The sequence below is a fragment of the Emys orbicularis genome, chromosome 16 (genome assembly GCF_028017835.1).
Source record: "Emys orbicularis isolate rEmyOrb1 chromosome 16, rEmyOrb1.hap1, whole genome shotgun sequence".
Taxonomy (NCBI): Eukaryota; Metazoa; Chordata; order Testudines; family Emydidae; genus Emys; species Emys orbicularis.
In genome coordinates, this window is record NC_088698.1 from 28509016 (window position 1) to 28534621 (window position 25606).

The following is a 25606-nucleotide window of genomic DNA, read 5'->3' on the forward strand; positions in this document are numbered from 1 at the left end:
CTGGCAAGCCTATGGTAGTAGATTCATCCAAGACTTAAATTTGATTTGTAATGCTAAGCCCTAAAGTGCTGGGAGAAACTAGGTGCATTTTACAGGATGCACACGCAGTTTCTAGGGAGGGAAGGAGTCCTCAATCCAGCACAGGAAAGTAGCCAGCCAGAGTACTGCAGTGGTGATAGAATGTCCTAGAAGGTATGAGGATAACTGTAGAGAGAAACTGAACAATGAGAACATGGATGAATAGTGAAAAAGACAGACAATAGTACGGAAACATTTAGAAGTTCCTCAATAAGCTTAAACATAAATGGCATTAGATAACAAGCATACAAATGCCTATAAAAAGCAACAGACAGAAACAGCCCAATGACATTAGCAATACAATTAGTAAGATTATGAGATAAGTTACAAAAACAACCTGGGCTTTGGGACAAAACTGACAATTATCTACTGAGAACACTACTCCAGCAGCAGTGTAAATGTAGTCACAATTTAGTAAACCTCAAATCAATGAAACCACCATAATCCCCCAACCTCACCTTTCCCCCAGCTCCCTCTGGGACAGGGAGAAAAGATGGGCCTTGCAGCAAACTCTGAAGATGAGCAGAGTCATGCTAAGAGAGACCAGGGGAAACACCGTTCCATTTTTAGTTAAAAAACAGCAAAAATGTTATGAGTGAAGTCAACAGTTACAGGAGGCCAAAACATCTTCTGAAAGCAGTAAGTTTATATATAAAAATCTCTAGAGTGAATGTTTTCTAAAATTGTATTCCAAAGCTAGTCTAAATATGACATTAAAAAAATACATGAAGTCCAGAAGACACTTTACATTCTTTAACAGCCAAGTATGAAACGCCTTCACGCAGAATTTTAGAAGGGAAGTGCTGGCAGACTCTAACAATATAGTGTCAAATGAATCTATACAAAGAACAATCACAGATTCTAGCTGAAGTATGGGACAGTATTGACTTCCACTATATAACTTCTTCAACACAACAAAAACTGACAACACTAACAGATTCTACCAGTAAGTTGCACTCCTGAAACACAAGAACTGTCAGAAGAACACTGGCCGTAGAAAGCAGTACTAGAATAAAACTCGGTGTTTACCTGTACCTTCAATGTCTCTCCCTGCAAGGAGCTGTCACTGTCATCATTTTCATCAGGTTTAATCAAAATAGTATTACTCAGAAGGTGGTTCTGTACAGCCATCAGATACCGCAAGCATGAAGATGCAGCCTTTAATATAAATAAGCACATTTTACATTATCTGAACTCTTTAAATCAGACTTGGCACAGGCAATCCTTGTGCTTTTTTAAAGTATGAAAAAGGAAACAAGCAGGGGGGAAAAGTACAAGAAAGATACAAAATTACTGCTATTGAACAAATTATTGTCGCTGAGTTACATGGTTCTTGTTAAATCAGCAGAATCTCACCAATTCATACTGAAGGCTGGGAGACCAAAATATTTAGTGAACTAATAAGTAGGTGGAACATTTAAAAAGAATGAAGCATCATAAAGCACTAAATTTGTTTCAAAAACGTAGTCGTAATTAAATACTAAATGTGTATGTGTATGTGTTTTATGGTGTATATAATAAAAGTAATGAAGTCTTAACATGAGACCTCACTGCAGAGCTCAACCATGAAATCTTTGCTGAAAGGAGACGCACAGTCTCTGGTGTGAGATTCGAGGTGTGCAGGTCAACGAGACTGAAATGAGAATTAGTAACTTTACTAACATAGTAAAGTACTGTAGTAAATCTGAAAACAACAGATCCCAAACCTCATCCCACTTATTACTTCCCCATTACTGCAACTTCATGTTCTCCTACTCATTAACGGTTGTGCAAGAGTATCTATGTGAATTTTTACTACTAAAAATTTCAGCTCTTTACTCATCTCCCAACTCTGAGCATACAGTATTCCTCTCTGCCTATATGCATAATTAAACACAACAACTCTAAAAGGTTCTCTCTATATTCTAATCCACTTTATAAATCACTCTGTGAAACTTTGAAGGACCTTATACAAAAATAAATGTTAAAACTGAAACAGTTTGCAAGGTGCCAGGGAAAACGTATCAATACATAAACCTGCTTTCACACTATTATACAAGATCTCTTTATAATGAAAGTGTCCTGCCCCCCTTTCTATTCATGAGCATTTTAATTCAGTAATATTAATCAGGTTTTATTTTTGCAACAATATGCACTTAAAAACCCCCTCCCCTATTATTTTTCAAGACTGTGTTATTGTATACTTTTACATAAAAGGGAATAGATGGCTGGAATCAAGAAACAGAAGAAAACGTAAGCAAATTGAATATTTTCGACAAATACATTTTACTTACAGGCACAGTTGAAAGAAGTCTTTGAAATTCATCTTTAGATACAATTTGGCACTTGGTGATTAAGATGCAAGATTCTCGAACAACAATCTTGAGAATGTAGTGCAAAAGCTCATCGTTTAGTCTTTAAAAATGCAGGAAAGACATGAGGAGATGTTGATGATTTATAATTAAAGAAAATTAATGACCGATACATTCAACACACCTGAAAAGTCTTGACAAATCATATTACAAATTAGGTTACACTGACTGAATGACTGCATCAGAGATGCTCAAGCCCTAATATGCTCAACCAAAGCACTCTGATATCAAAGATGTTTGAAAAATAAAATGTCTCTTACCACAGTATAATACAAGATAGATATAGCTCTGGCTTGTTTAAAATATCAGTACATTCTGCATTCACTTTGCTCACTGTACCTCCAGAGAGTCCATATCAAGTGAAGCCTTCTTTTTTAATAAAAAGAAAACCCTTCCAAACTTCAATCTTTAAGTAAACGTTACAGCTTCTTGAGGGCGATAGTCTTAGTGCTGAAGAGTGACACTTAAAACACAGTAATATGGAGTGCAGTGTTAGATTATAAAATGTCATCTGCTCTCATTTAACTATCGGGGAATTCACAAAAATCTCCTCCAAACCACTTATGTAGTTCTACAGAAATCTCCAAAAGTTCCATAATACCTCAAACCCTCAGGGGAATTCAGTGCTTTTAGCAAACGGTACAATATGTACACAAGGCTAGCATTAGCTCAAACTGCAGAAACAAAGGGAATGAGTTGTTTAGACAGAAAGTAGCTCAGTTTACAATAATGCTGACAAGCCAAATGCACTTCAATACAAATTAAGAGCGACAACTGTGTTATTTCACTTTACCTGTAATGATCGTCATCTTCACTTCCAAATCTGTTGTTCTGAAGCTGTTCAGCTAAGTTAGTGAGGATCACATCACGAAGTTGGGAGAGCCCACTATTTCTCTCTCCTACAATGGCAGAACATGAAAAATATTGTAAAACAGCCTTTTTTAGATACAATTTTTTATTAATTCATAAGGAATGTTGCTGGACATACACTACAGACTAACAGTAACTATGCTTACAATTTATTGTGATTTTCCACAGACATACAAGCAGTTTGGGACTTACTACATATGCAGTACTGTTTTAAATTTTGAGACGACTCACTGATTTTAGTTGAGTGGAAGATACCACTAATGTGGTCGACAATGTAGGCTCTCTACACACATGCATATCAAAGCTTATTGTGTCTATTTTAAGATGAAGTATGATATGCAGTTGTCAACCGGTGCCGTTTCCACAGAAATGGGGATAACTAATGACACCATCAACACATTAAAATGACCACTTTGAAGTATTTGCATTCATTTCTATTAATTTAAAGACTCTATGTATTATTTCAAGACATAACATTGGATTTCTTTCTAACCTCAATGCATCACAACAATCTAAAGGGTAAAACAAAATCTAATAATAAACTTGTACAGGTATCATTGGGCGCATGGGACCCCAGTAATGAGCGAGTGTTGAGAGAATGCAGAATCGGTCAGCGCTACGCTCGGCTGATGCAGCAACTAATGGTGTTGGACGCCATCAGGTGGTCGAGCGACATCTACCTAGAACGCATCACTGGATATCGGCAATAACAGGAGGGATGAGCTGCAGTGCTGATGAGAAGCGCAGTGGGGAAAGTAACTGAAATACTTTCTTCATGGATTGTATTTTCCAACTGCACAATCTACCCTAAATGCTCAATTACTGAGGGACAATCTACACTCATTCTTATATTTGCTTTCTACAACCAACTCTCTGTATAACTTTTCATTAGTGATGTACCCGAGTATTCGGATTCTAATATCTAAACTGTATTGCTAAATTTATTCACCTTAATTTGGGTTATTCCTGATTATGCACTCATATTATATATATATATATATATATATATATATATATATATATATATATATATATATATATATATATATATATATATCTTATCACTTTTTAAAACAAACTTTGTATTGTGGATAATCTAAGCAATATACCCAGATGTACAGACACTCTCTTCTTAACCTGTGTGCTATATAATTTTTTTTAGCACTGGTGACATTTTTAGTTAACATCATCATCATCTTGTTCATCATTATGATCTCTGTCGGGAGTGAGTGGGTTACCATAGTCTTTACTGCCTTGGCATGTACATAGGTCTATGCAGGGAAGACTGTCCTGGCTACAGACAGTTGACTGTGCAGCGACCCCTACTGGTACAAATAAGGTCTTATAGAAACTCAGATTCATAGATTCATAGATTCTAGGACTGGAAGGGACCTCGAGAGGTCATCAAGTCCAGTCCCCTGCCCGCCTGGCAGGACCAAATACTGTCTAGACCATCCCTGATAGACATTTATCTAACCTACTCTTAAATATCTCCAGAGATGGAGATTCCACAACCTCCCTAGGCCAGTGAGAGTTTGGCCAGTGACTTGTCCTTTTTGATGGCTAGATTGAGGCACAAGCAATTCAGGTCTCTGTGCATCTTTTCTTTTTTTGTCTGACCACAGCACTGCTACCAACTTCCTTGCTGCAAAAACTGTGGCTTGTCCAGCACTCTCTTCCAATTTGGCAAGATCTCTTAAGTGGTAAGTTCCCTTTGTTTTGACAACAATTTTTTTCCGAGCACCAAATAGGGATGACACAGTCATCCTGTTAATATGTACAACAGGAAGTACATGCATCACAAATTGCATGAACGGGTATGAAGCAACGCTTGTCAGCTGTGCTGGTAATGGTACCTGTTTCAATCCGCACATTATCTGTATGTTCCATTCTTGGAAAGAAGAGAACAGCAAGGATCAAAACATGTGCATCAGGTGACCTAATTACTACAGTTTCTTTGATACAAAGAGACTCAAATGCCATATTGGTATATACAGCATGCAGAAGCATTCTTCTGTCCACTTCCACTTGAGTGCTGTGCAAGTCCTGGGCTTCTGCAATACCTCTACTGGTGATGGACTTTGCTCCTTCACCATTGGAAAAGACTCAATCAAGGAGTATTTGTGTTGGGTGTGCTCCTACACTGTCAGGTAGATTTTGAACCATAAATTCACAGAGGAATTTTACAAGTGACTGCTTACTGGATGCTAACTTTAGAAACTTTTTTCACTGAGGCACAGGATGTCCACCAATGGCCTGGTATTTCTTGCATCCATCCTTAAATCCTGTCCAGCACTGTCTTTCTGCAGTTTTCACAGAGTTACTGTTGTCATATTTGTCTTCAGACTTCAATTACAGAATTAGCTTTGTCAAATCCTTTTTGGACCTGCCTCTCATACTCAGCAGCCCATTCATCGAACGTGTGGAATTTGTCTTCAGTCATCATTTGTATGACAGCTATGGCATCTCGGATGTACACTGTGGTTTCTTTGTTGCATGCTCTTAGCTCATGAATTATTCCAGCTTGATTTTACAGCTGATACCCTAATTCAGCTTTGTCTGTTCTTCTCATTGTTCCATCAGCGGGACAAAGGCACAGGTCTTACTGGCTGACTAAGAACAATTCCCATTGAAACATCATCATTGCATCTTGCAAAGGACAAGGCTCTGTGGAAAACTGGTATCTGCTGTGATTGTGCCTCCCTTGCCAGGCTTAAATTTGTTCTTCTTGGCCATGTCAGCAAGTATTTTGATGCCAGATTTCTTGATTGGGCGGCTGAAGAAGCTGTCTCTCTCTTCAGAATCAAGTGCACCTCTCACAAATCTCTCCATTTGTTCTTCATCAACATCTGCTATTTTCAGTAGAGCTCCTGTAACACTGATGTTACATGCAGTTTAGTAGATATTTTGATAAGTACCCCTGGATGTGCTTCAGGGTCAAATGGGCTTGTCATATTGTTGATGACATGGTTGGTAAGAGCTATAACATGCTCTTCATCCCTCTTCAGTGCAGAGGCAAGGACTTGTTTGTGGACTTAGTTTTCATTACTTCTGGTTAGGTCACTTCTTTCTCTCATAGCTTTTACATATTCATAATATGAAGCTGTGTACTGTCATCTTTAACTCTAATACTGACCTGTGCATATGTGTAACTGAATTAAAAGCTAATTTCTAGAATATTTCAAAGGCTAGTACTGCATGCATAAGCAATTACAAATTAAAACCTATCAGGCAGACTAGATGCTACATTGTATGTACAAAATCTTGCAAATGACAAAGCATTGTATTAGGAATTCACATTCATTTATATCTACCCACTACACAGTACGAACTATGGGCACACAATCTACTGCTACACAACCTTCAGTGAGACTGATCTGGTCAGCAAATTTCAATTGAAAATATAGAGAACTATTAAAATCACTTGAGAGATTTTGACAATTAAGAATGTGCAATGTGAAAACAATTCGTGTTAGCATATTGCAAAATGTTGGTATTCACCATTTTTGCCACATGCTAAACAGCTTTATAATTTTTGGGGGAAATAAATACTTGCCCATGTAAAACTAATACACATATTTTACTACATTGTCGTTTGGTAGCTTTGAACACCACATTAAGATACTGAAATTAACTTAAACAGTAAAAACTGTAGTCAGTGATGTTGCAATGTTTCTGGAACTCAACTGGAGTCTCATTGTTTCACCTCACCTACAGATTTACGACACCACTTGACAGTTCCACATCGTCCCTCATCTACACATACATAAAATAATTTTTCAAATGATATACAATGGAGATGTGTGTATGACGAGGGCCCTTTCTGAGGAATTGCTGTGTACCTACTAGGTACAATATTTAAGCTAGACAAAGTACATTATGAATAATGTCAAAACAGATTTGTAAACCTTTCTAGTTTTAAGTTAGATCTTGCCATTACTCTGATACAGTGTTTCACCTTCCCCACACATCCAGGCAAAGCATTGAGAATTTAAAACATTCTATAACTTCCAAGGAGGTGCTAGTTTATGATAGTCTAACATTCAACCTTTTTCCTGAACTTCTTTAATTCCAGAAATAAAAAGTACTAACAGGAAAAAAGACAAAACTGCCCTCTTTCTGCTTAGTTTTTAAATTTAAAAAATTATTCTCCAGAGTATCAATAAGAACTCACCTTCCGTCAAGACCAACTTAAGTAAGTTATTAATTTCCACTTCTCCAGGATATAGGATATTTAAGCCAGAGCTAAGAAGAAAAAAAAAGGTGGGGAGAGGGAGGAATCAAAAGTCGAATTTAACATTTGTTTATAATGAGTGAAAGGAAAATAGTTCCATTATAAACATGGGAAACAGAACATTAAAAATTGGAGCTTACAATTGTATAGCTATCACCCTTAGAATTATTCCATATGGTTGCCTGAATTTTTATAAAGAGATATTTTTATACTAAGGAGAGATGTCCAACACATCTTAACATTTAGATTAATTTATCTGTCATATAATTGCAATGTTTCCTCTGTGATTTCTGCTAATCAAAGAAGTTTTGTTGTATAAGCAGAGGATTTCCCCCTCTCCGAGCCATCTGCTCCCTCCTGACAAATCCTACAGTGAAGTCATCATTGTAACATATGATAGCACAGTCATTTCTGTAACAAACAGACCAATGTCAAACACAGGATGACGGCTTTACTGCAAATCCGAGCAGAACAGTGGTGGAGAGAGATAGAAAGCAGCAAATCAAATATCTGAAATAAGAGCTATAGGAAATGAAAGCCAGTAGCCAAGAACTTTGACTGGTATTAACTCCTTTAACCTCATTAACCTTTGACCCATTATGGAAATCCTTCTTTAAACTAAGTGGGGAGCCAGAAGTACAGTAATGTTGGAACTGCACTGCTATAGATACACCTCCAAAAAAAAAAAAAAAAATTTAGTCTCCCCCCCCCTTTAATAGTTTGTCCCCTCTGCATAAATTATTCACCATATCAAGGGTAAAAGATCACCCTTGTGCACAGGCGTGTGCTCCTGATTGCTTATAGTGTTAAAGGAGCTACTATATGGACATATTTTACCTTATTAAATGTATCTCATACCAAACATAAGTGTGTGGTCTACTGTTCATTTTACAAGAGTGAACTAGAGCCAAGATTTCTGCAGTTTTTTCCCAACTCAGTCACTGACTCCAAGACTGATCACAGTCAAGTCTCTTTGAAATGTAGCCTTAGAATAGCCACCACCACCTGGAGAGCCTACATTTCATAGTACTTTACAACACAATTTATTTAATTCAAAATTTAAGTCAGAAAATATGAACCTCAAAGTTAACTTGGAATTTATTATTACTACAATAAGAAGAAATCCTTCCTGATCTTTACTGATCTGCTCCTTTGCTTACATAAGCTACAATGCTTTAATGTATTTGCTGACCAAAAACAATGAATCTAGTCAAATACTGTAACAACTACTTAACTGTTCTATCAATATCCGCTGTGTAAACAGTCAGCAGCATATATAAAACCTGAAAAGACGGCCTTCAAACCAAAGAGGTACTACTATCCTCTAGTACATTTAAATGGCTGTATACATTTTGTAACTTAGTGGTTTATAAGAAAGGCACACAGGTTGATCTTTGGAAGATTTTGTTCTCAAGCTTTGGAAGATTTCCCACTTGAAAGCAGATTTACAATCTGTGATTAAGACACCTGAGACAACATTCTTTGCCCTTGAGATGCACATTTTTGGATTCTCTTGATACACAATTGCATTTTTTCCACTTTATTGTCCTCAACTTGGTCACTCTGCTGTCATGACAAACCACAGAAAAGTTTCACAGCTTGTAGCTCAAATGAGACAGCAGTGCCGTTCAGGCTCAGTGACACTGCTCCTTCAGCACTAGTGCCCAGTGTGCTGGGGAGCTGAAGCATCTGCTTGGATAATACTGTTAGGTGCTGATGCCACAACACAAAGACATTGGGCTCACCCCATCCCAGGACGTCTATACAACACACGTTCCTCATCCCTAAACACAAGTCTCCCGCCACCCCAAGCCACCTGGACATCCTTGCAACCCATTTCATACTTTTCCGAAATCATCCTCAACCTATAGCATCCCCAAACCCCACTCACTCCACTTGTCTCCACACCCCTGGTCACCCCCCAAAAAGTCTCAAATCTGCTTTCTGAAACATTGCTCTAACCACCATCATTTACACAGATTCTTTCACCTCAGAGCATATATAAACCACACACACAAACACACTGCACCCCTCACTGAAATGCAGACAACTCTTGGGTGAAACTGACAGCTATTTAACACCATACTCCTGGTTAGGTTAAAAGAAAAAGTGTAGCCAATAGGAACTGCAGGAGCAATTTAAAGTAGGCATAATGTAGTTATTGCATACTGCATCACCCTCGCCACTTAATATAACATCCTGCATTTTTCTTCCCCTCCAAACCAACCAAATTTGCAAGATCTGATCATATTTATCTAAAATTTGCCACACGCATAGTTTACACACAAAATCCTGGATTCTTATAATAAAGTTCAGATTAGCTGTATTTTTAACTTGAATGGCTCAGTGAACTAAGAAACAACAGTAAACTAAGAAATTACAGTCAGGTTATGATTTTTCATAACTATCATTAAGATCTTAGTTTCACTTTGTTTGACAAAGTAACATTGATATTTACCTGATTGCTAGACAGACCTCCTTCTGAATTTCAGGGCAAATCTGGCTCTTTGGTGCCATCAATAACTGCCAAAGTAAAAGGCCAGACCTTCTAACAATGTCTCTGTTTCTCTCAGTTTGGGGGCTGAAGAAAAATTTAAAAACCACCTACAAAAACGATAGTTAGAAAATACAGCAATATTAAAAACAAATTTCTTTTCTACTCAAGAAAAGTGCTTTATACAGGAAAGCCCCTATAACATAGTGGCTCAAATGGAAGCAGAGTTAGGCCAACTTTAAAGATTTTTATGGCCAACACTCTAAATAATTTCTCCAAGGTTGCTCAAAGTTGGTGGTAATCAGGAATTGAATCCAGATCTACTGAGTCTGTGATCAGAGCCTTAACAAAAACTAGACAAACCACCCTTGTCCTTGAGCAAATAACTTAACCTCTCTGGATCTTATCCAATTTGTAAAACATAGATAAGAACTCATAGGGGTCTAATTTTAGACTATAACACATTCTAGAAATGCAAAATAAGAAGTTATCTCTAGGTTAATGTCCATTAGCTCTTCTCTACTCAATACAAAGTCACGATTCATTTAAAAAAAGGCTTACTTGTTGATCTGCATTCTTAAAGTCTCCTTTCCAGAGTTTATTTTAAAATATATTTAAGATTTGTTTATACCTGAAAGACAACAAGGATGCAGCGTATAATGCAAGTATCTCCATTCACCATAGCTTTCTCCATGATGTCGCAAATACTGCTGAGATGATGTGCTTCAATTGGATGTTGTTTGCCCAAAAAATTTGTTATTGGGAGATTGTTACTGGCTGCAAGCAGATTTAGTTGGTGTATGCACATGGCACCAACATGGTGCAATAACTGGTTGATAACCTCATTTGTGGTTATAGCATCTCCTGAAAGAAAAAAATAAATGGACATTCTTTTCTCTATGAACACAGAGGTGCATATATCAAGTTTACATTCCTTTTTAAAATATGTTATGAAACCATCATTAGCATCACTGAAATTCTGCAGCACTTCAGAGCTATCGTCTGCACTAAAGGTAAGAGATTTCTGGTCAAGTTTTTAGAAGTGTTAAAGGCAGAAGTCAGAAAACCAATAAACATGCACAAAAAAGCTTTTTTCTTATCTTCAATAAAGATCAAGTAATTTTGTAATATGCTGTAACTAATCTTGTGGCTTTCTGAAGAAAGTATGTTCAGTGCTTTATGTGAGTTTAGACTACGTTAATCTCATATATTACTTACACTTATACAAAGTGCTGAATATATGCTCACCTCTAGGCTCTGTGATGATATGACTAACTCCCAGTCTCTGACAGACATAATGGAATGCTTGGTTTCCAGGATTACACCATTGATCAATATAGTCATTAGAGCACGTCCATATCATGTTATTCATAGTATCATAACATGCACCTGAAGAGAGAATGTACAAAAAAAATCAAAATAGTTTATTTATTAAAAAGTTGTCTGATGATAGTATTTTCTATTGGAATTTTTTTCTTGGAAAGCAATTCAAACATTGCTATATCAGATGTGGATTTAATGTGTTTTCTAAAGTTAATTCAATTACATTATGTGACACATCAAGCTGCTTAAAGATAAGGGTTAAGAATAACAATCTTTTAAAGCAAATTTCCTAATGTGGTTAGTGCAAACCCCTCATGTACCAACAAATAAATGCCTTAAGTGCTATATTTCGTATTCCTGTGTCCTTATCACTCAAATTGCCTGCTACCAATTAGTCAACTGGCTGAAATGCTGGGGCTAGCATCTTATGCTCAGGGGTCGGCACCACCATGTTGCACGACAGACACTTGACAAAATTACCGTACTTAGTGATGGACAGGGGGGGGGGGGGGAAATGTTATGTCATTCAATTTTTTTTAAAAGTTACCATGGACCTCAAAATTTTTACCCCTGCTTATGCTGCTGTTCAAGAAAAATAGATAAAGCAGTTTCAAATATTTTAGCTATCTCTATTCATAATTAATTGCATTTGTTTTTAATTTAATAGCCTTGCTGTTACTACTTTGCAGGTTATTTAGAGCTGGTGGCATGTATGGTGCTGTACAACTGGTGAAGAGTGGTGGGCAAACAGACCTCTGGCCTGAGGAGCTTACAAGTGGGCACAATACATCGAAAAAACAAGAGAGCGTCATAGCTGGATCTTTAGAAATTATATAAAGAAGAGAGAGGAAAAGTATGAACTTGGCAGTATCCCCACTGCATGAGATTGCAGAAAATTCTTCTATAGGCTTGTCTAGACTAGGATAGAAGATATTTAAGCACATTTCAAAACTCAAGGTTAGACTGGACTAGTTGTATTGTGACAGACGTTAAGCGGATTGAGGTGAACCTTCAGCTTGATGGATTAACATGTTAACATACTCCTAGCCCTGTCTGCGCTAGAGTTTCAAAACATGTTGGCCAAAGTGTTTTAACGAACATTAAAAAAAATTATACCTTTGATCCTTGTCAACGCGAGTCCTATACAGATCCTAGTTAACATTTTAATTAAGCATTGTTTAAAACCTGTTGGTATCTATTATATGGAGATATACTTATCACACAGAACTGGAAGGGACCTTGAAAGGTCATTGAGTCCAGACCCCTGCCTTCACAGCAGGACCAAGTACTGTCCCCGACAGATTTTTGCCCCCAATCCCTAAATGGCCCCCTCAAGGATTGAACTCACAACCCTGGGTTTAGCAGGCCAAAGCTCAAACCACTGAGCTATCCCTCGCCAGCTATCTCGCATAGCCGGTGTTTAACAATTTATTCCTATTCTATTTTGTATCATTCTGACTATTAAGCTGGCAGAAGCAATCCAAGTCCAGAATGCAAATTCAAGTGAAGTCGTGAAAACCAAAGTCACAGGGAAATAAGAAAATATAAGCAGAACATCTTCCTGGTTAATACATTTATTTTTTAAAGTGAAGATAGGAAAGTTCAAATCTTCTAAACACTGACTCTTTCTTTTAAGAGTCTGTAATACAACAGATATTAAAAAAACCTTCCAAGTTCTCTCCACCTAAGGTCAATACCTCTTCTCACTCTCTAGAAGACAGAGTGCACCTTCAAAACTTGCAAACCAAAGCATAAGAAACCAGGAAAAAAGCTTTCCTTTAGAATTTTCACATCACATCTTCTAAGTTGTAATTTTATTTAATTTTTACCAAAAAGAAGTGGAAGTTACTGGAAATTGAAAGAAATAATTTAGAAAATAGAGATTACTATCTACAATACTGAATGTCCCTAAAAATAAATGTATTTCTTACCAAGTCCTGGTATTAGAGCACCACGTCCAAGCGAACTTCCTGCGGCATCAATGAGATCCGCTCGGCTTGTGAACTGCCCATCCGAAATATTGTATACCAAGCTAGAAGCAAGAACTTTTAAAAAAAAATTCTCCAATTAATTTCTCAAACGTTTAAAATATGATAAAGAAGAGAGTCTCTGAAATCTGCTGTAAGGATAACAAAAAAAAGAACTTACTTTTCAAAGATGACAAACCACTTGTCCCACCAAACAGTGATCGTGTCGCAGAGCTGCCTGACCCACCTGGAGGTGGGACCAACATCACCAAATATGTTCCACATGTGTACATTGGAGTCTTTCGTAACATTTTTAGTGGTAGCCCACAACTAGTGTTAGCAGCTGAAATGTTAAATAAAGCAATGAATCAAACAATTATTTCTCTAAACAATTAGTAAGATATGGAGAGCAAGCAAGATAGAAGTCTTAAATATAATCTGTTTTGGAGTTTAAATAAATCCATCAGAAATACTGATAAATCTAACATTTTTGCAGGCTTTGGAAGTTACTTGTGGGGCTGGCCAGTGGACTCTAAAGATCCCCCCCACTCATTAGGAGATAATTCCTCAGAGGGCATGCACGGTTTCAGTGGCATTTTAAAATATAATTTGAATAAAACAATCTTTAAATATGAATAAAAATAATAAGCCCTAGTTTCCATAATGACGATGATGACATCAACAACAAACAACAACAACATCAGGAAAAAAATAGAAACCTAAAAGCTAATAGAAGGTATAATATACAGAGAAGCAAACAAAAATCTGTCCTAGGGATGTCTAAGATGGTAAAATATCATGAGCACCATTTTAAAGCCCAAGGAAGTTTTAAGACAAGAGGCATTCACTACCACTTTTTAATCCCTTGAAATCCCCCTACCCTGGTCCCATATCCAGTAAAGCATGGTGATCTAACTTCCAGCCAAGGTGGTGAGGGTGGAGCTCCAGCCAAAGCTGATCAACATTGCTCTGAATACTGTTCAAGAGGAACCCATATTTTATTTTCTGAAGCACTCCTATTCACTACTAGGCAACATACAGCTTTTACAAGATCTCCATTATACCTCTTTCCACTCCCTGTCACAATCTAAAGGGTAAGTGCAAAAACATTAGGAAAATATTTGCAGTGGTGTAAATGTACATTCCACTGGTTAGAGAGAGAGCATTTTCTTAACTGAGGAACTTATAACAACATGTAACTGGATCCATGAGATTTTTAAAATCCATATGCATACAGTAATCTCACCATTAGTCAGTGAACCCAGGGTTCCAGGTTGTTTAATGCATATTTGAAAAAAGGAAGAGAACTATTCAAGACATACACGTAGAAAGTTTGTCCTGAAAAGGAACTTTAAAAAAAATCCTCAGAATGCAAAGAAAGGTGATTAGTACGCTAGTTTAGACAGGGTGTTTGAATAAAGTGAAACTAATATAGTAGTTTCAATAAGGTCATAAAGAACAGTAATACTGTAATATATAAACAATTAATCAGAATACCAATAACTATGTCACACATATTTGCTATTTCATCAATAATGAAGAGGTACTGCAGAATAGTGCCCAAAAAGCAATTCCAACAGTGCTACAGTGTGAAAAGAGTACTCGGTGAGTGCTTTGAATGGGAATTGGACCACTTGTTTATTGATGTCCCAAACAATATGGTGTATCACCACTGGAGTATCCCTCACCTCAATATGAGTCTACACACGTATAATGAAATTTCACAACACACACAGTCACTGGCATAAAAAACTAAGAATATGATTAACAATTTCTACTGCCAACAGAAATGTTAAAGTTCATTTTGAGAGCTTGGGACACTTACTGGAAATTGATTTAGGATTTTCTGAAGTATCCTATTCATAGTAAGGATTAATAATGCCAGAAGAAAATAATTCACCATGCTATTGTTACAGGTTTGTCAATGGTTCCATGTAAGCCTTTATTTATAACCTAAAAGTGAAACATCTTCTGAAGGAAAAGATCCTTTTGGATTTCTTGGAAGATTTTTAAGGCCTCTAAGTATTGCCTCGTACTACTAATGCCATTTTTAAATCCTTATGAAATCACTTATGCATCTGTGGGGATGTAAAGTTCCATGAGAGGGTAAGGGTCACGATGGGACACTTGCCTGGCAATAAATCATGGCCTTATGTAAGGCCCCCTGGTGGTTACATAAGATGAGGCCTTATGTAAGGCCCCCTGGTGGTTATATAAGATGAGGCCTTATGTAAGGAACAATTGAACCAATCGGTGTGGGGCTATACATGTGATAAACACATGATTCTCCTTCTTGTCCAATCGGTAGATGTGTAATTATAGCCTAATTGTGTTATGTAATGTTAAGAAAGACTATAAAAGAAAGCTTGTAATAAACAGAGTTGGAGTCAGCTTGAGTCAGCTCGCAACCACATTGGTAGTGTGCTTTATCCGCGCCGCATGAGACCCCACATGCATCTAGCCTCTCATTTTCCTCCTATCTTCATCTCATTGGCTATTCCATTACCCTCTCCCCACACAGGCTCACAATCCTGGGGGTTATTTTTACTCTTCCTTCATTTTCTCCCCCAGATCAAATCTATCATGAAATCCTGTCAGCTTTCTTTCTACATTATCTCCAGAATCTAAACTTTCCTTTCTATACCCCCTACCAAAACTCTGGCCTAAACCCTGATAATCTTACACATAACTACTCCAATGTCATCTTTGGTCTCCATGAAAATCATATGATCCTCCTCAAATCAATTCAGAATACATCTGCTAAACTCCTCTTGGTTGCCACTCCAACCACCTTCTGCTTCTCCTCAAATCCCTTCACAGGCTGCATCTCCCCATCCCCATATCAAAGATGATATCTTGGTCCTTTAAGGACAAAAAAACAACAACAAATAATCACTTAACCATGGAGTTGACAATAAAATTAATTTTCTGGGAGGGTAATCAAGTCAGTTTTGTCTGACACACCAGTCCCATAGTCTAGCCATTAGTTTTATTCTTGGACATTCGATCTTTTGGAAGTGTAGAATTAAATAGAAGAGAGGAGCTACCTGACTAAAATCAAAGTATTATGAGATCTTCAGTGAAATAAGTTTCACCAAAATCTAGGAAAGCTCTATAAGTTATGGCTGATGAATTTTTCTTTTTAGTCCAATTAAAGGAGTTTATAATAACATTGAGACAGAGGGATCCAGATGGCCTGTAAAAATAATTCAAGATCAATCTGCACTACAAATTAATTTGATTTTTACCCTACTTTTCTACAATTCCTACCAGTCTACTGAGTATATCGTATTCTTAATATTTTATGCCAGTGACAAATACTGAGTGATACCTTACTCTTTACTCCTGGGGGAATTCTGCACCAAAAAATTAAAAAAATTGCAATTAAAAAATTCTGCACACAATATTTCAAAATTCTGCATATTTTACTTGTCAAAATAACACAATATAATCACACCAGTTTCAATTATTTTTGGTCATTTATTTCAAAATGCCTGTCAGCAAGTTTGTCTGTAACAATACAGACAACAAAAAAGATTCAGTTAATGTTTTTTGACAAATATATTCCTTACTAGGCATATTAATACAGAACTCTGAGTAATTCATTTAAACTACAATACAGAACCATATTTCCAGCACCCCTCAGAAGCAGTGCAAAGGCTTGGGAAAGTCAGGGGTAACGGAGGAGCTGAGGGAGATGGAAGTAAATTGCTAGGAAGGAGCCTGGGTGTGAACTTGGAGGGTTGTTGGGTCTGGGTGGGAAAAGTATGGAAGAGGTTTTTGGGGAGGAGGGGCGGGGAGGTATTGTTAGGGAGCATACCCCATGCAGACCCTGGCTGACACCTAGCCTCTCCCATTCAGACAGACACATCTGCTCCTGTTCCCGTGTTCCTGCACTCCGATGTGTCCCTCCACCCCAACTCAGACACCCACTCCCCCCATCCCCATGTGGTCCTGCACCCCTCCCCCTGTCCCCAAGTGGCTCTGTACCCCCTCCCCGTCCCCATGTGTCTCTGTGCCCCCACCCAGCCACTCCCCTGTCCCTATGTGTCCCTGTACCACCTCCCCCATCCCCATGTGTCTCTGTACCCCCACGCAGCCACTCCCCATCCCTGTGTGTCCTTGTACCCCCCCGTCCCCATGTGTCTCTGTGTCCCCACCCATCCACTCCCATCCCTATTTACCTCTGCACTCCCTCCCCATGTGTCTCTGTGCCCCCACTCAGCCACCTCCTGTCCCTATGTAGCCCCGCACCTCCCTCCCGCCAAGGCCCTGTGCCTCCACTCCCATTCAGCCCCTGGCCCGTCTGTCCTCCCCCACTAGCCCTTATGACCCCCTTTCTGACCCCCCACCCAGCACCCCCGGTGTCCGTCTTCCCATAGCCCCTGTCTCCTGACCTGGCCTGGCCTGACAGGCGCTGCAAAGAAGGCAGGCTCTTTCTCTTCCCTCACTAGCTGGGAGCTGCTGCTGTGTTCTATTGCCACAGCACCCTCTAGTAAGCAAAAGACAGAACTGCAGCAACATTTTGGCAGAAGCTTTTTTCTGTACAAAAAATTAATATGCACAGCTCGTTAATTATGCGAACATGCAGTAGTGCAGGATTCCTCCAGGAGTAACTCTTGAAATAGTCCTATAGCTTTCAATGGGACTATCAATCAGAGTAAGGGTGGCACAATTGAGCCGTAAACTAGCAACAAAAGGGCGCTGTGTTTACGACAGCTACAGTTTTTGCATGATCAATTTTTTTCCTTGCAGCAGTGTATTTTACATGAATATGAACTGTTATTTTGCTATTAGAACTCTGAATGTTAAGCACTTGCACTGAAGTATGTATTTGCATGAAGTATTCCAAAAGCAATTATCTTTACAAGAAATTCACACAACTTTAAAGAATTTTAATAAATTCTAAGAAATTCGTAACAGTAATGTATATGATGGCAGTTTAAAGAGCCTAAATTTAAAGACACTATACGTACAGGTATGTAGGATTTTCAAATTCTACAGTTAGAGAAATAATTTTGTAAATATGCATCACTCCAAACAAAAGTGGAAAAGTATAGTAAAGGAGAAGAGAACTCTTCTGACCTGCTTGGTCCTCTTTCAATGTATTGGAAATTGTAGAGCCAGTTAGAGCAGCCAGTGTTGCTGATGGGGAGGCTCTGTATCTTGAAAGCCTACTCAGAAGCATCTCATTTATACTCTTTGCAGATTCTCCCTCTTTTCTCATTAGTATAATGCGCTCCTGTAGAGGATTTGCTATACATATATCATTTTCTACCTATACAAATGAAAAAAAAAAGATCCTTAGATATTTAAGTCCCTAAGAGATTGAGGATTTTATTCCTCCATGCTTGCAAAATGAGAAGAGAAGCAAAAACCAGATCCAGCTGTATGCAAGGAAGTCTGATACCAAGGTGATTGGTGTGACTGAAATACCTAGAAATACAGATTATTATATCATGGCCAAAATCATATCATGACTGATCATCTTTAGACATTTCTTACTTTGGAAAATACAGCAGTAATAGTCCAGTTGCCATAAATAAATTTCCAGAAATAAAGTTGAAGTTAACATTATACAAAACCCAGTATTTAGATGATTTTTTAACTATAACAAATATAATATACTAAAAATTATTTTTATTTTCTGAGTAAGTTTTGTAAAAGTCTAAGTCACACATTAGCTGAAAAACTGGATGGAAGATTTTCCCTACATAATGCAGTTCTGGGAAAGTTCTAGGCCGTGTCTAACCCAAGAAGATTTTACCAGTATAGTTATACTAATATACTGGTATTCGGAGAACAGATATAAGTTACATTAGCATAAGCACAGATACAGCTTGTCATTTTTTTTTTTTTTAAGCACACCCCTAATCAACATAGCTATGCTGGTAAAAATATTTAGTGTAGATCAGACATTTAATAAATTGAGTATTTTAACTAATAACTCCACAAAAAGTCAGACAGTGGCTGAGTTCTCTACAGGAATGAGTGAAAGCTTTTTCTAAAGTGCTTCCCCTGCAAAAGACGTTCCTAACAGAGCGCCAAGGCCAGAACCACCCGCCCAGAGTGCTCACATTCTAGAGGGACCCAACTGGAGGTCATTCGGAAACTGAAACTCATTTTTTCTAGTAATATACAAAGGAAATGAATTGGAGAATCTCTTACCTTAAGAATGGGAAGACCCTTCCCCTTTATATGTTTGCCAAATTAGATTTATTTTTAAGTCCTCAACTCATTCCCAAGATTCCATGCAAATTGGAGAATAATAGTTCAGGGGGTCAGTACAGTGGGAGTCTGCCGCAAGTTATGGAGTCAGAACCTGCACTGTCGCCCACAGCTGTATCATATCTAGATAATTCTAAGTCCTGCCTAAGTGCAGGGGACTGGACTAGATGACCTACTGAGGTGCCTTTCAGTCCTACCTTTCTGATTCTTGCTCATCAATTCTACCATTTATACTGCTTCCAGTATACCACTGCAGAAGTCTATTGGTACTGACAATACTAAGGGTTGTACCAATGCCAAAAAAAGTTAATAAATTGATATGGTTTCAGCTTCTGTAGAACTGAACTTGTTTAAACTGCTGGAGACTGTGCCATTTAAATAAATATCAGCAATTATGTGCAAGCTTGAAACCTGAGTGTTACATTTTTAACATTTCTTCTGCACCTCAGGAGTATCAACCAAGGATGTATAGGAGCTGTTGAGAGGAAAGGAATACAAACTGTTGTCATGTATAGCTCCAAAATGTAAATAAATAATTTTTTAAAAATCAGTACAAAATGTAGACTTGAGTGATAAAGTGCACTTTTTTAGCCTTATATAGACAACTTCTATTAAAATGATCTTATTGCGTTGTAAAACAGTAATACGGAGTAAGCAGTCTCCACTTAGTACATGGCACTTACACTAAAAGTACTGTTTCAGTATGAAACAGAATAATAATGATGCTATAATATATTTCACACTAACACCACATGTTACAAGCAAGCCTGCAATATTGGAATGTCCTTTGGAAGTGCAGATTTTATAGTATGGCTTTTCATCCTGTTAAACACTATGTCAACTGCTTGTAATGTTTTGACTGTATTCCTCAAGTTATGTACTAGCACTCAAATGAACAATTAACATGTCCAGTAACTTTATTAAATGTTACTATTTTAAGAAGTGTTATTCATGTCACTAAACTAAGTCTGCTACAAATAAACAAACAAATTGCTAATTTAATTGAAAATACACTTACTATAAGTTCAAAAATATCCATAAAGACAGAGTGTCCCTTTGGTGTTTTTTCATTCAGGCTTGCAGGAGACCAGATCCAGTAGAAATAGGTACCATCTGAAGAAAGATGTACTGTGGTCATAGTACTGCCAACTGGGAAGTGATTTACTGGCATGGGGAGTATGTGACATACCTAGAGATCAGTAGGAAAGCAAGAAAGAAGAAGGAGAGTCCAGTTCACATTTTGAAGCTGTTCTTCAGACTATTAATTTAAAAAGTGCGTGTTTTTAGTTATTCTAGAGCAAGGCTCATTATTAGGCTTACTTATCTAGTTATAATTTGCTATGATTTGAGGGAGAATACAGTTTGCCAAATAGATGTATTGCGTACTAACAAATTCCATGCTAGCAAGACACAGTTATCCATCTAAAAATAGACAAAAGATCATGGTTTCAAATTGCTGAAAAATGTACATATTACCATTAGCAAAATGTAAATATTAATATAGTTCTCTGCTTTATCCTACTTCACTGAAATGTCTGCTCAAAATTCTGGAAGGAAACTCATTTAATGAGGAATCCAAACACTTAATTTGAGGAAACATATTGTATATGGCTGGAAACAGACAAACAGCCTTACTCCTTATTCTTCAGTGAAACTTCTTTAAACCACAATGGAAAAACATTGTCAGGAGGGATAGTTGCTCATCTGAAAACACAATTATAGCGAGAAGTGAAGGTGCCAACCATTCTTGTACTTAAGAAAAATGGAGGCATCGGGGATAGGTAGGCTCTAAATCTATTTGGTTTAAAGATAAATATCAGTTTGCTTTGTTTTAAAATACTATTAATTTGTGATGTGTGCGCATAAACACTGTAACACAATGTAACTTGTAAGATGGTTTGTGAGGCATGACATGCAACTCTACCTACCAGTGAGAATCTGCAGAAGCAGTTTCATGGAGGGAAAAAGCAAACTCCCAGCACAAGAGAACTAATTAAATTTGAATTAGAAATTTTGCTGAAAGTACATCAGTATTATTATTATTTTTGACAAGTTAAGAACATTTCCTTACTATATTATGATTATGAAATAAAGGCATGAGGGTTTTGGTGGTTTTTTTACCTGAAGGGTATTCTGGTCAATGACCTGGAAAAGGGAGTGAGGCTTATTATCAAAAGAGACAGGCCGATGAAGAAGTTTGCCATTGCCAAAAGCAACCCATCCAGCCTCCAACTCCTCGTTACGACAGTATACAAAGCCTCTGGGGAAAAAGCAGGACATTACAAACCTTTAAATATGCTGCGCCTTTTCAAACATTTCTTGAGCTTTGTTTGAACCTAGCTACAAATCCATGTATCTATTTAACGTAGTAGCACTGGTTTTAAGCATGTGAAGACTCTGAAGATTCAAGAATTATAAGCAAGGAAAGAATGAAGAGATAGAACAATCTTGGTGCTAATAATTTGTATTGTGAATTGCACAGGGCTGAAATTTGTAACATAGGCGATATAAATTCCTAACTACCAAGGTTTGATGCGGACATGGTGGTGAAATGAGATGGATGGATTTTAAGCAGCAGGCCGCGACTTTTAATAAACTTAAACACAAGAAAGTGGCACTACCCATCCAGCATCAATACTCTCCTATACCAGGCATTTCATTGGTTCCAATGTAGGAGCCCTGTAAACCCCACCATCCAAACAGTAACTTGGGGTAGGCTCTCCTCAGGGCTCAGCTCGTTCCGAGTCCAACCACCCACCCCTCCATGACTGGGATGGAGGGTACAGAAGGAACAGGACCTTGACCCACGAGGGACTCACCCTCTCCCATGAGCCCAAGGCCACCACCAAAATCCCAGGTTTTTTACCTCTGGGAACCATTAATTTTATCCTTTCAACTCCACTGGAGAAGCGCCGTAAATTGCAATGAATTCATAACTCAACCAAGTACCTCATTTAGGTACTAAGCGTATTCTTACTCAGCCTACTGTGGCTTGAAGGTGCTGTGAGGAAAGGTGAAAAATTCCTTGGTCCTCTGCCAATTGGCTCATGGGAGAAAAAATTCCTCCCTGACCCCCCAAACGGGTGACTGGCTAGTCTCGCAGTACCAGTCAGGCCAGATTCCCATGCCTAGCTCAGGGTGGAACAGAGTCAAAAGAGCTCCACATGGCCTCCACATGGCCCCTGACTCAGGTTAAATCCTGGGAGCTGGCAAATGCTGGTCAATCAGCTCCCCTTGCTCCATCTGGCCAATGGATATCAGAGATTCCAATGTGGGGGGAAGCTTCCTGGTGTCCCTCAGTGACAGTCTCGTTCCCTAGGTACAGAGGCTGTCCCACTTGCCACTATCAACTGCTCCCAGGGAAGAATAAATTTATGCCTACAATATTCTATAAAGGAAAACATCTCAAAATATGGGCCATGTTAGACGAGGAAGATATTTAATGGCAGTAATTTTCAATATAAGAAGGGGGGAAATCAAATCACTAAATCTGAATCACTGAAAAATGATTTAGTGAAAAAAATATTAGATGCTTCATATACATATCAGGTCCTCTGACAACAAAGATTTATCTAGATAGGATAATAGATCTGCAAAGGCAGAAATATCACAATACTGTGGCTTACCGTAAAGTACCGTGTAATCCAGATCCTAATTTGCTTATTCCTCTGCCTACTGAATTAGTTGTATAAAGATAAAGTCCATCTGCTGCAAGACAGCGCCCTAAGTCTGCATCTGAAATAGGAAGGAAGCATTGAGTGGAGACCTTTTATGAACAGCAAAGCTACAATGATCATGTCGCTGCTGCTGTTAGGACAGTGACTGAAAACCAATGAGAGCTCCTCTTCTGCTCTGGTCAGAAGTTTATATTTATATATAAATTATTATTTGTATTACAGTCACTTCTATGATAACCAATCAAGGACCAATGCCCCATTTTAGCAGGCACTCTACCATTCCTGTATCCAGTTATTCATAACTGTACATTTACAATTTACCCACATTGCTAATGTACATATATTAAAATATGAAATAAATTATACAAAAAATGTGAAGTGCTTCCAAGCAACTTGAATGAGAACAGTGTAACATGCACCCAGCTGCTCATTCAAGTATGCAAAATGGCATCAGGTAACAAACTGTTTTCTCAGATATGGATGATATACATTTGAGAAGTTCCCTATTTCTGTATTGCTTTCTTATCTGTTATGCAATATGGCTCAGAGTTTAAGTTCTAATCTTAAATTCCTCATGTGTTCTGATTCAGAGTTCAGGACCTAATCAGAGAGCCCCTGCACATTTTTGGCTGTACACTATTCAAGTCTGACTATGGTGCAAGTTAGAATGCTGCATTTAATAGGACATGATCAACAGGACTCACTTCAGATGAAAATGCTTTACCTTCACTACCAGAATCTAAAATTATTGCATACAATACATTTTAAACATAATTTTCAATTAAATACTTTCAGAAGGTTGTTATGGAGCAGAAGACCATTTTCTTTTGTTTTGCTTGAAAAGAATAGAAGGATTTAACTCTTGTTCCTAGGGCATCAAGAAGAGGCTACTGTTGCTCACACATCAGCATACTGGAAGGGGAGATAACACCCAAGGTTTATGAATATGGCAAGCTTTTCTGCTCAAGACCACCACTGTAACCTTAACATACTGTTTATAACTGTGTGAAAAAAAATCTAACCAAGTGCATTGAAGATATAATTGTTGGTGCCAGTAACTGCTCGTACATCTAGCCGTTTGTTTCTCAGATCTTTGTTAGTTGAGAGAAAGATCTTTGATCAAGGAGGATGAGATCTCTACCCAATCTTTTAACTCATATACATCAGAAGTAGAAAACTAACAAGCAAGCAAAAAAAGATGGAGGGTGGGGGGAGAATGGAAAAATCTGGCTGCAATGATACATGTATGGCACCCAAGATATAATATTAACGCAGGAATGTCAAATAACCAGCCCACTTAAGGTATTTTGGTAGTTCACATTACATCCTCAGATCACAGAATCTAAGCTTTCATTTTTTTTCAGAACAAGTAACTTCCTAGCTCTCATGGTTGCAAACATAAGCTTCCAAATATGCATAGAGTGTAAACCAATACATTTGTCTTCCTGAGTCTGTAGGCAAGCTGACACAATGACTCAGAGGTGTGAATTCCTTTCATCTCCAGTGATCTCACTGAGATGTCAACTCAAGTCTGATGACACTTCAACACCAACAATAACTATTTCATTGCTTACCTTTGTAGCAATAGAATTAGGGAAGTGGTGGGAATTGGGAATTGCTGCAGGCAGGGAAATACAGAGCGAAGAACAGGAGAGGCACAGAAAGAGATAAGTCAGAGCAGAGGAGGATGGGTAAGGAAGAGAAAGGACAGAAACACTGGCAGTCCTAAGGTTAAGCACTTTCCCACTAATGGATGCTTAACGTGACAATAATGCATTAGACAAAAAACCAAAAGTTTCATTATAAAAGCTATTCTCAATTTAATCTTTGTGCAAAACTCCCATTGAAATCAATGAGTTCTGCTATGCATATTGCTTGATAGAATCCTAAATGTACACCCCAGATCACTAGCCATGATAAAAATGACATTCAGTCCTTACCAGTAACTGAGTTGTACCCATGCATTGAAGCCAATAGCAAGTGATACAATCCATTGTACTACATCAATATGCAGATTTAAAACTTTCCTTTAGCCAGCTAAAACTTTATTAATTTTAATACAAGTGGACTTGTTTCTTCCAGTCAACCCCCTACTCAAAAAAAAAAAAAAAAAAAAAAGCAACCAAAGGAAACTCTATTCACTCATGTACCCATCTCCATCAAGTTTACACGATTGTGTACTACAAAGATTGTGTACTATTACAAAGATGACCCAGTAATAACAGGCTACCTATAAAATTAAGTCCATGCCCATTAGTCTGTTTTTGAATGTGCAAGTTGGAAAACTGGGTCCCTACATAGCCATCTTCTTGCGCAAATGTGGGGTTTTGCAGATATAACAAGTGCCTGCATGTTCCTACAGATGCCCAAGTACGCTATCTTCT

The 25606-nt window shown here is 37.9% G+C and overlaps 1 protein-coding gene across 1 annotated transcript in view; it reads right to left on the reverse strand.

Annotated features, from left to right (window-relative positions):
* HECTD4 (HECT domain E3 ubiquitin protein ligase 4) overlaps nt 1–25606 on the reverse strand; it is a 107567-nt gene that overhangs the window by 57363 nt on the left and 24598 nt on the right. The window contains exons 5-17 of the mRNA XM_065417694.1: nt 23172–23280; nt 21667–21805; nt 20564–20734; nt 18403–18595; nt 13499–13660; nt 13282–13395; nt 11276–11416; nt 10659–10891; nt 9992–10137; nt 7474–7544; nt 3223–3328; nt 2352–2472; nt 1108–1236 (exon numbers count right to left, since the gene is read on the reverse strand). Coding sequence (XP_065273766.1) covers nt 1108–1236; nt 2352–2472; nt 3223–3328; nt 7474–7544; nt 9992–10137; nt 10659–10891; nt 11276–11416; nt 13282–13395; nt 13499–13660; nt 18403–18595; nt 20564–20734; nt 21667–21805; nt 23172–23280 — 1835 coding nt within the window. The remainder of the gene's footprint in view (nt 1–1107; nt 1237–2351; nt 2473–3222; nt 3329–7473; nt 7545–9991; nt 10138–10658; nt 10892–11275; nt 11417–13281; nt 13396–13498; nt 13661–18402; nt 18596–20563; nt 20735–21666; nt 21806–23171; nt 23281–25606) is intronic.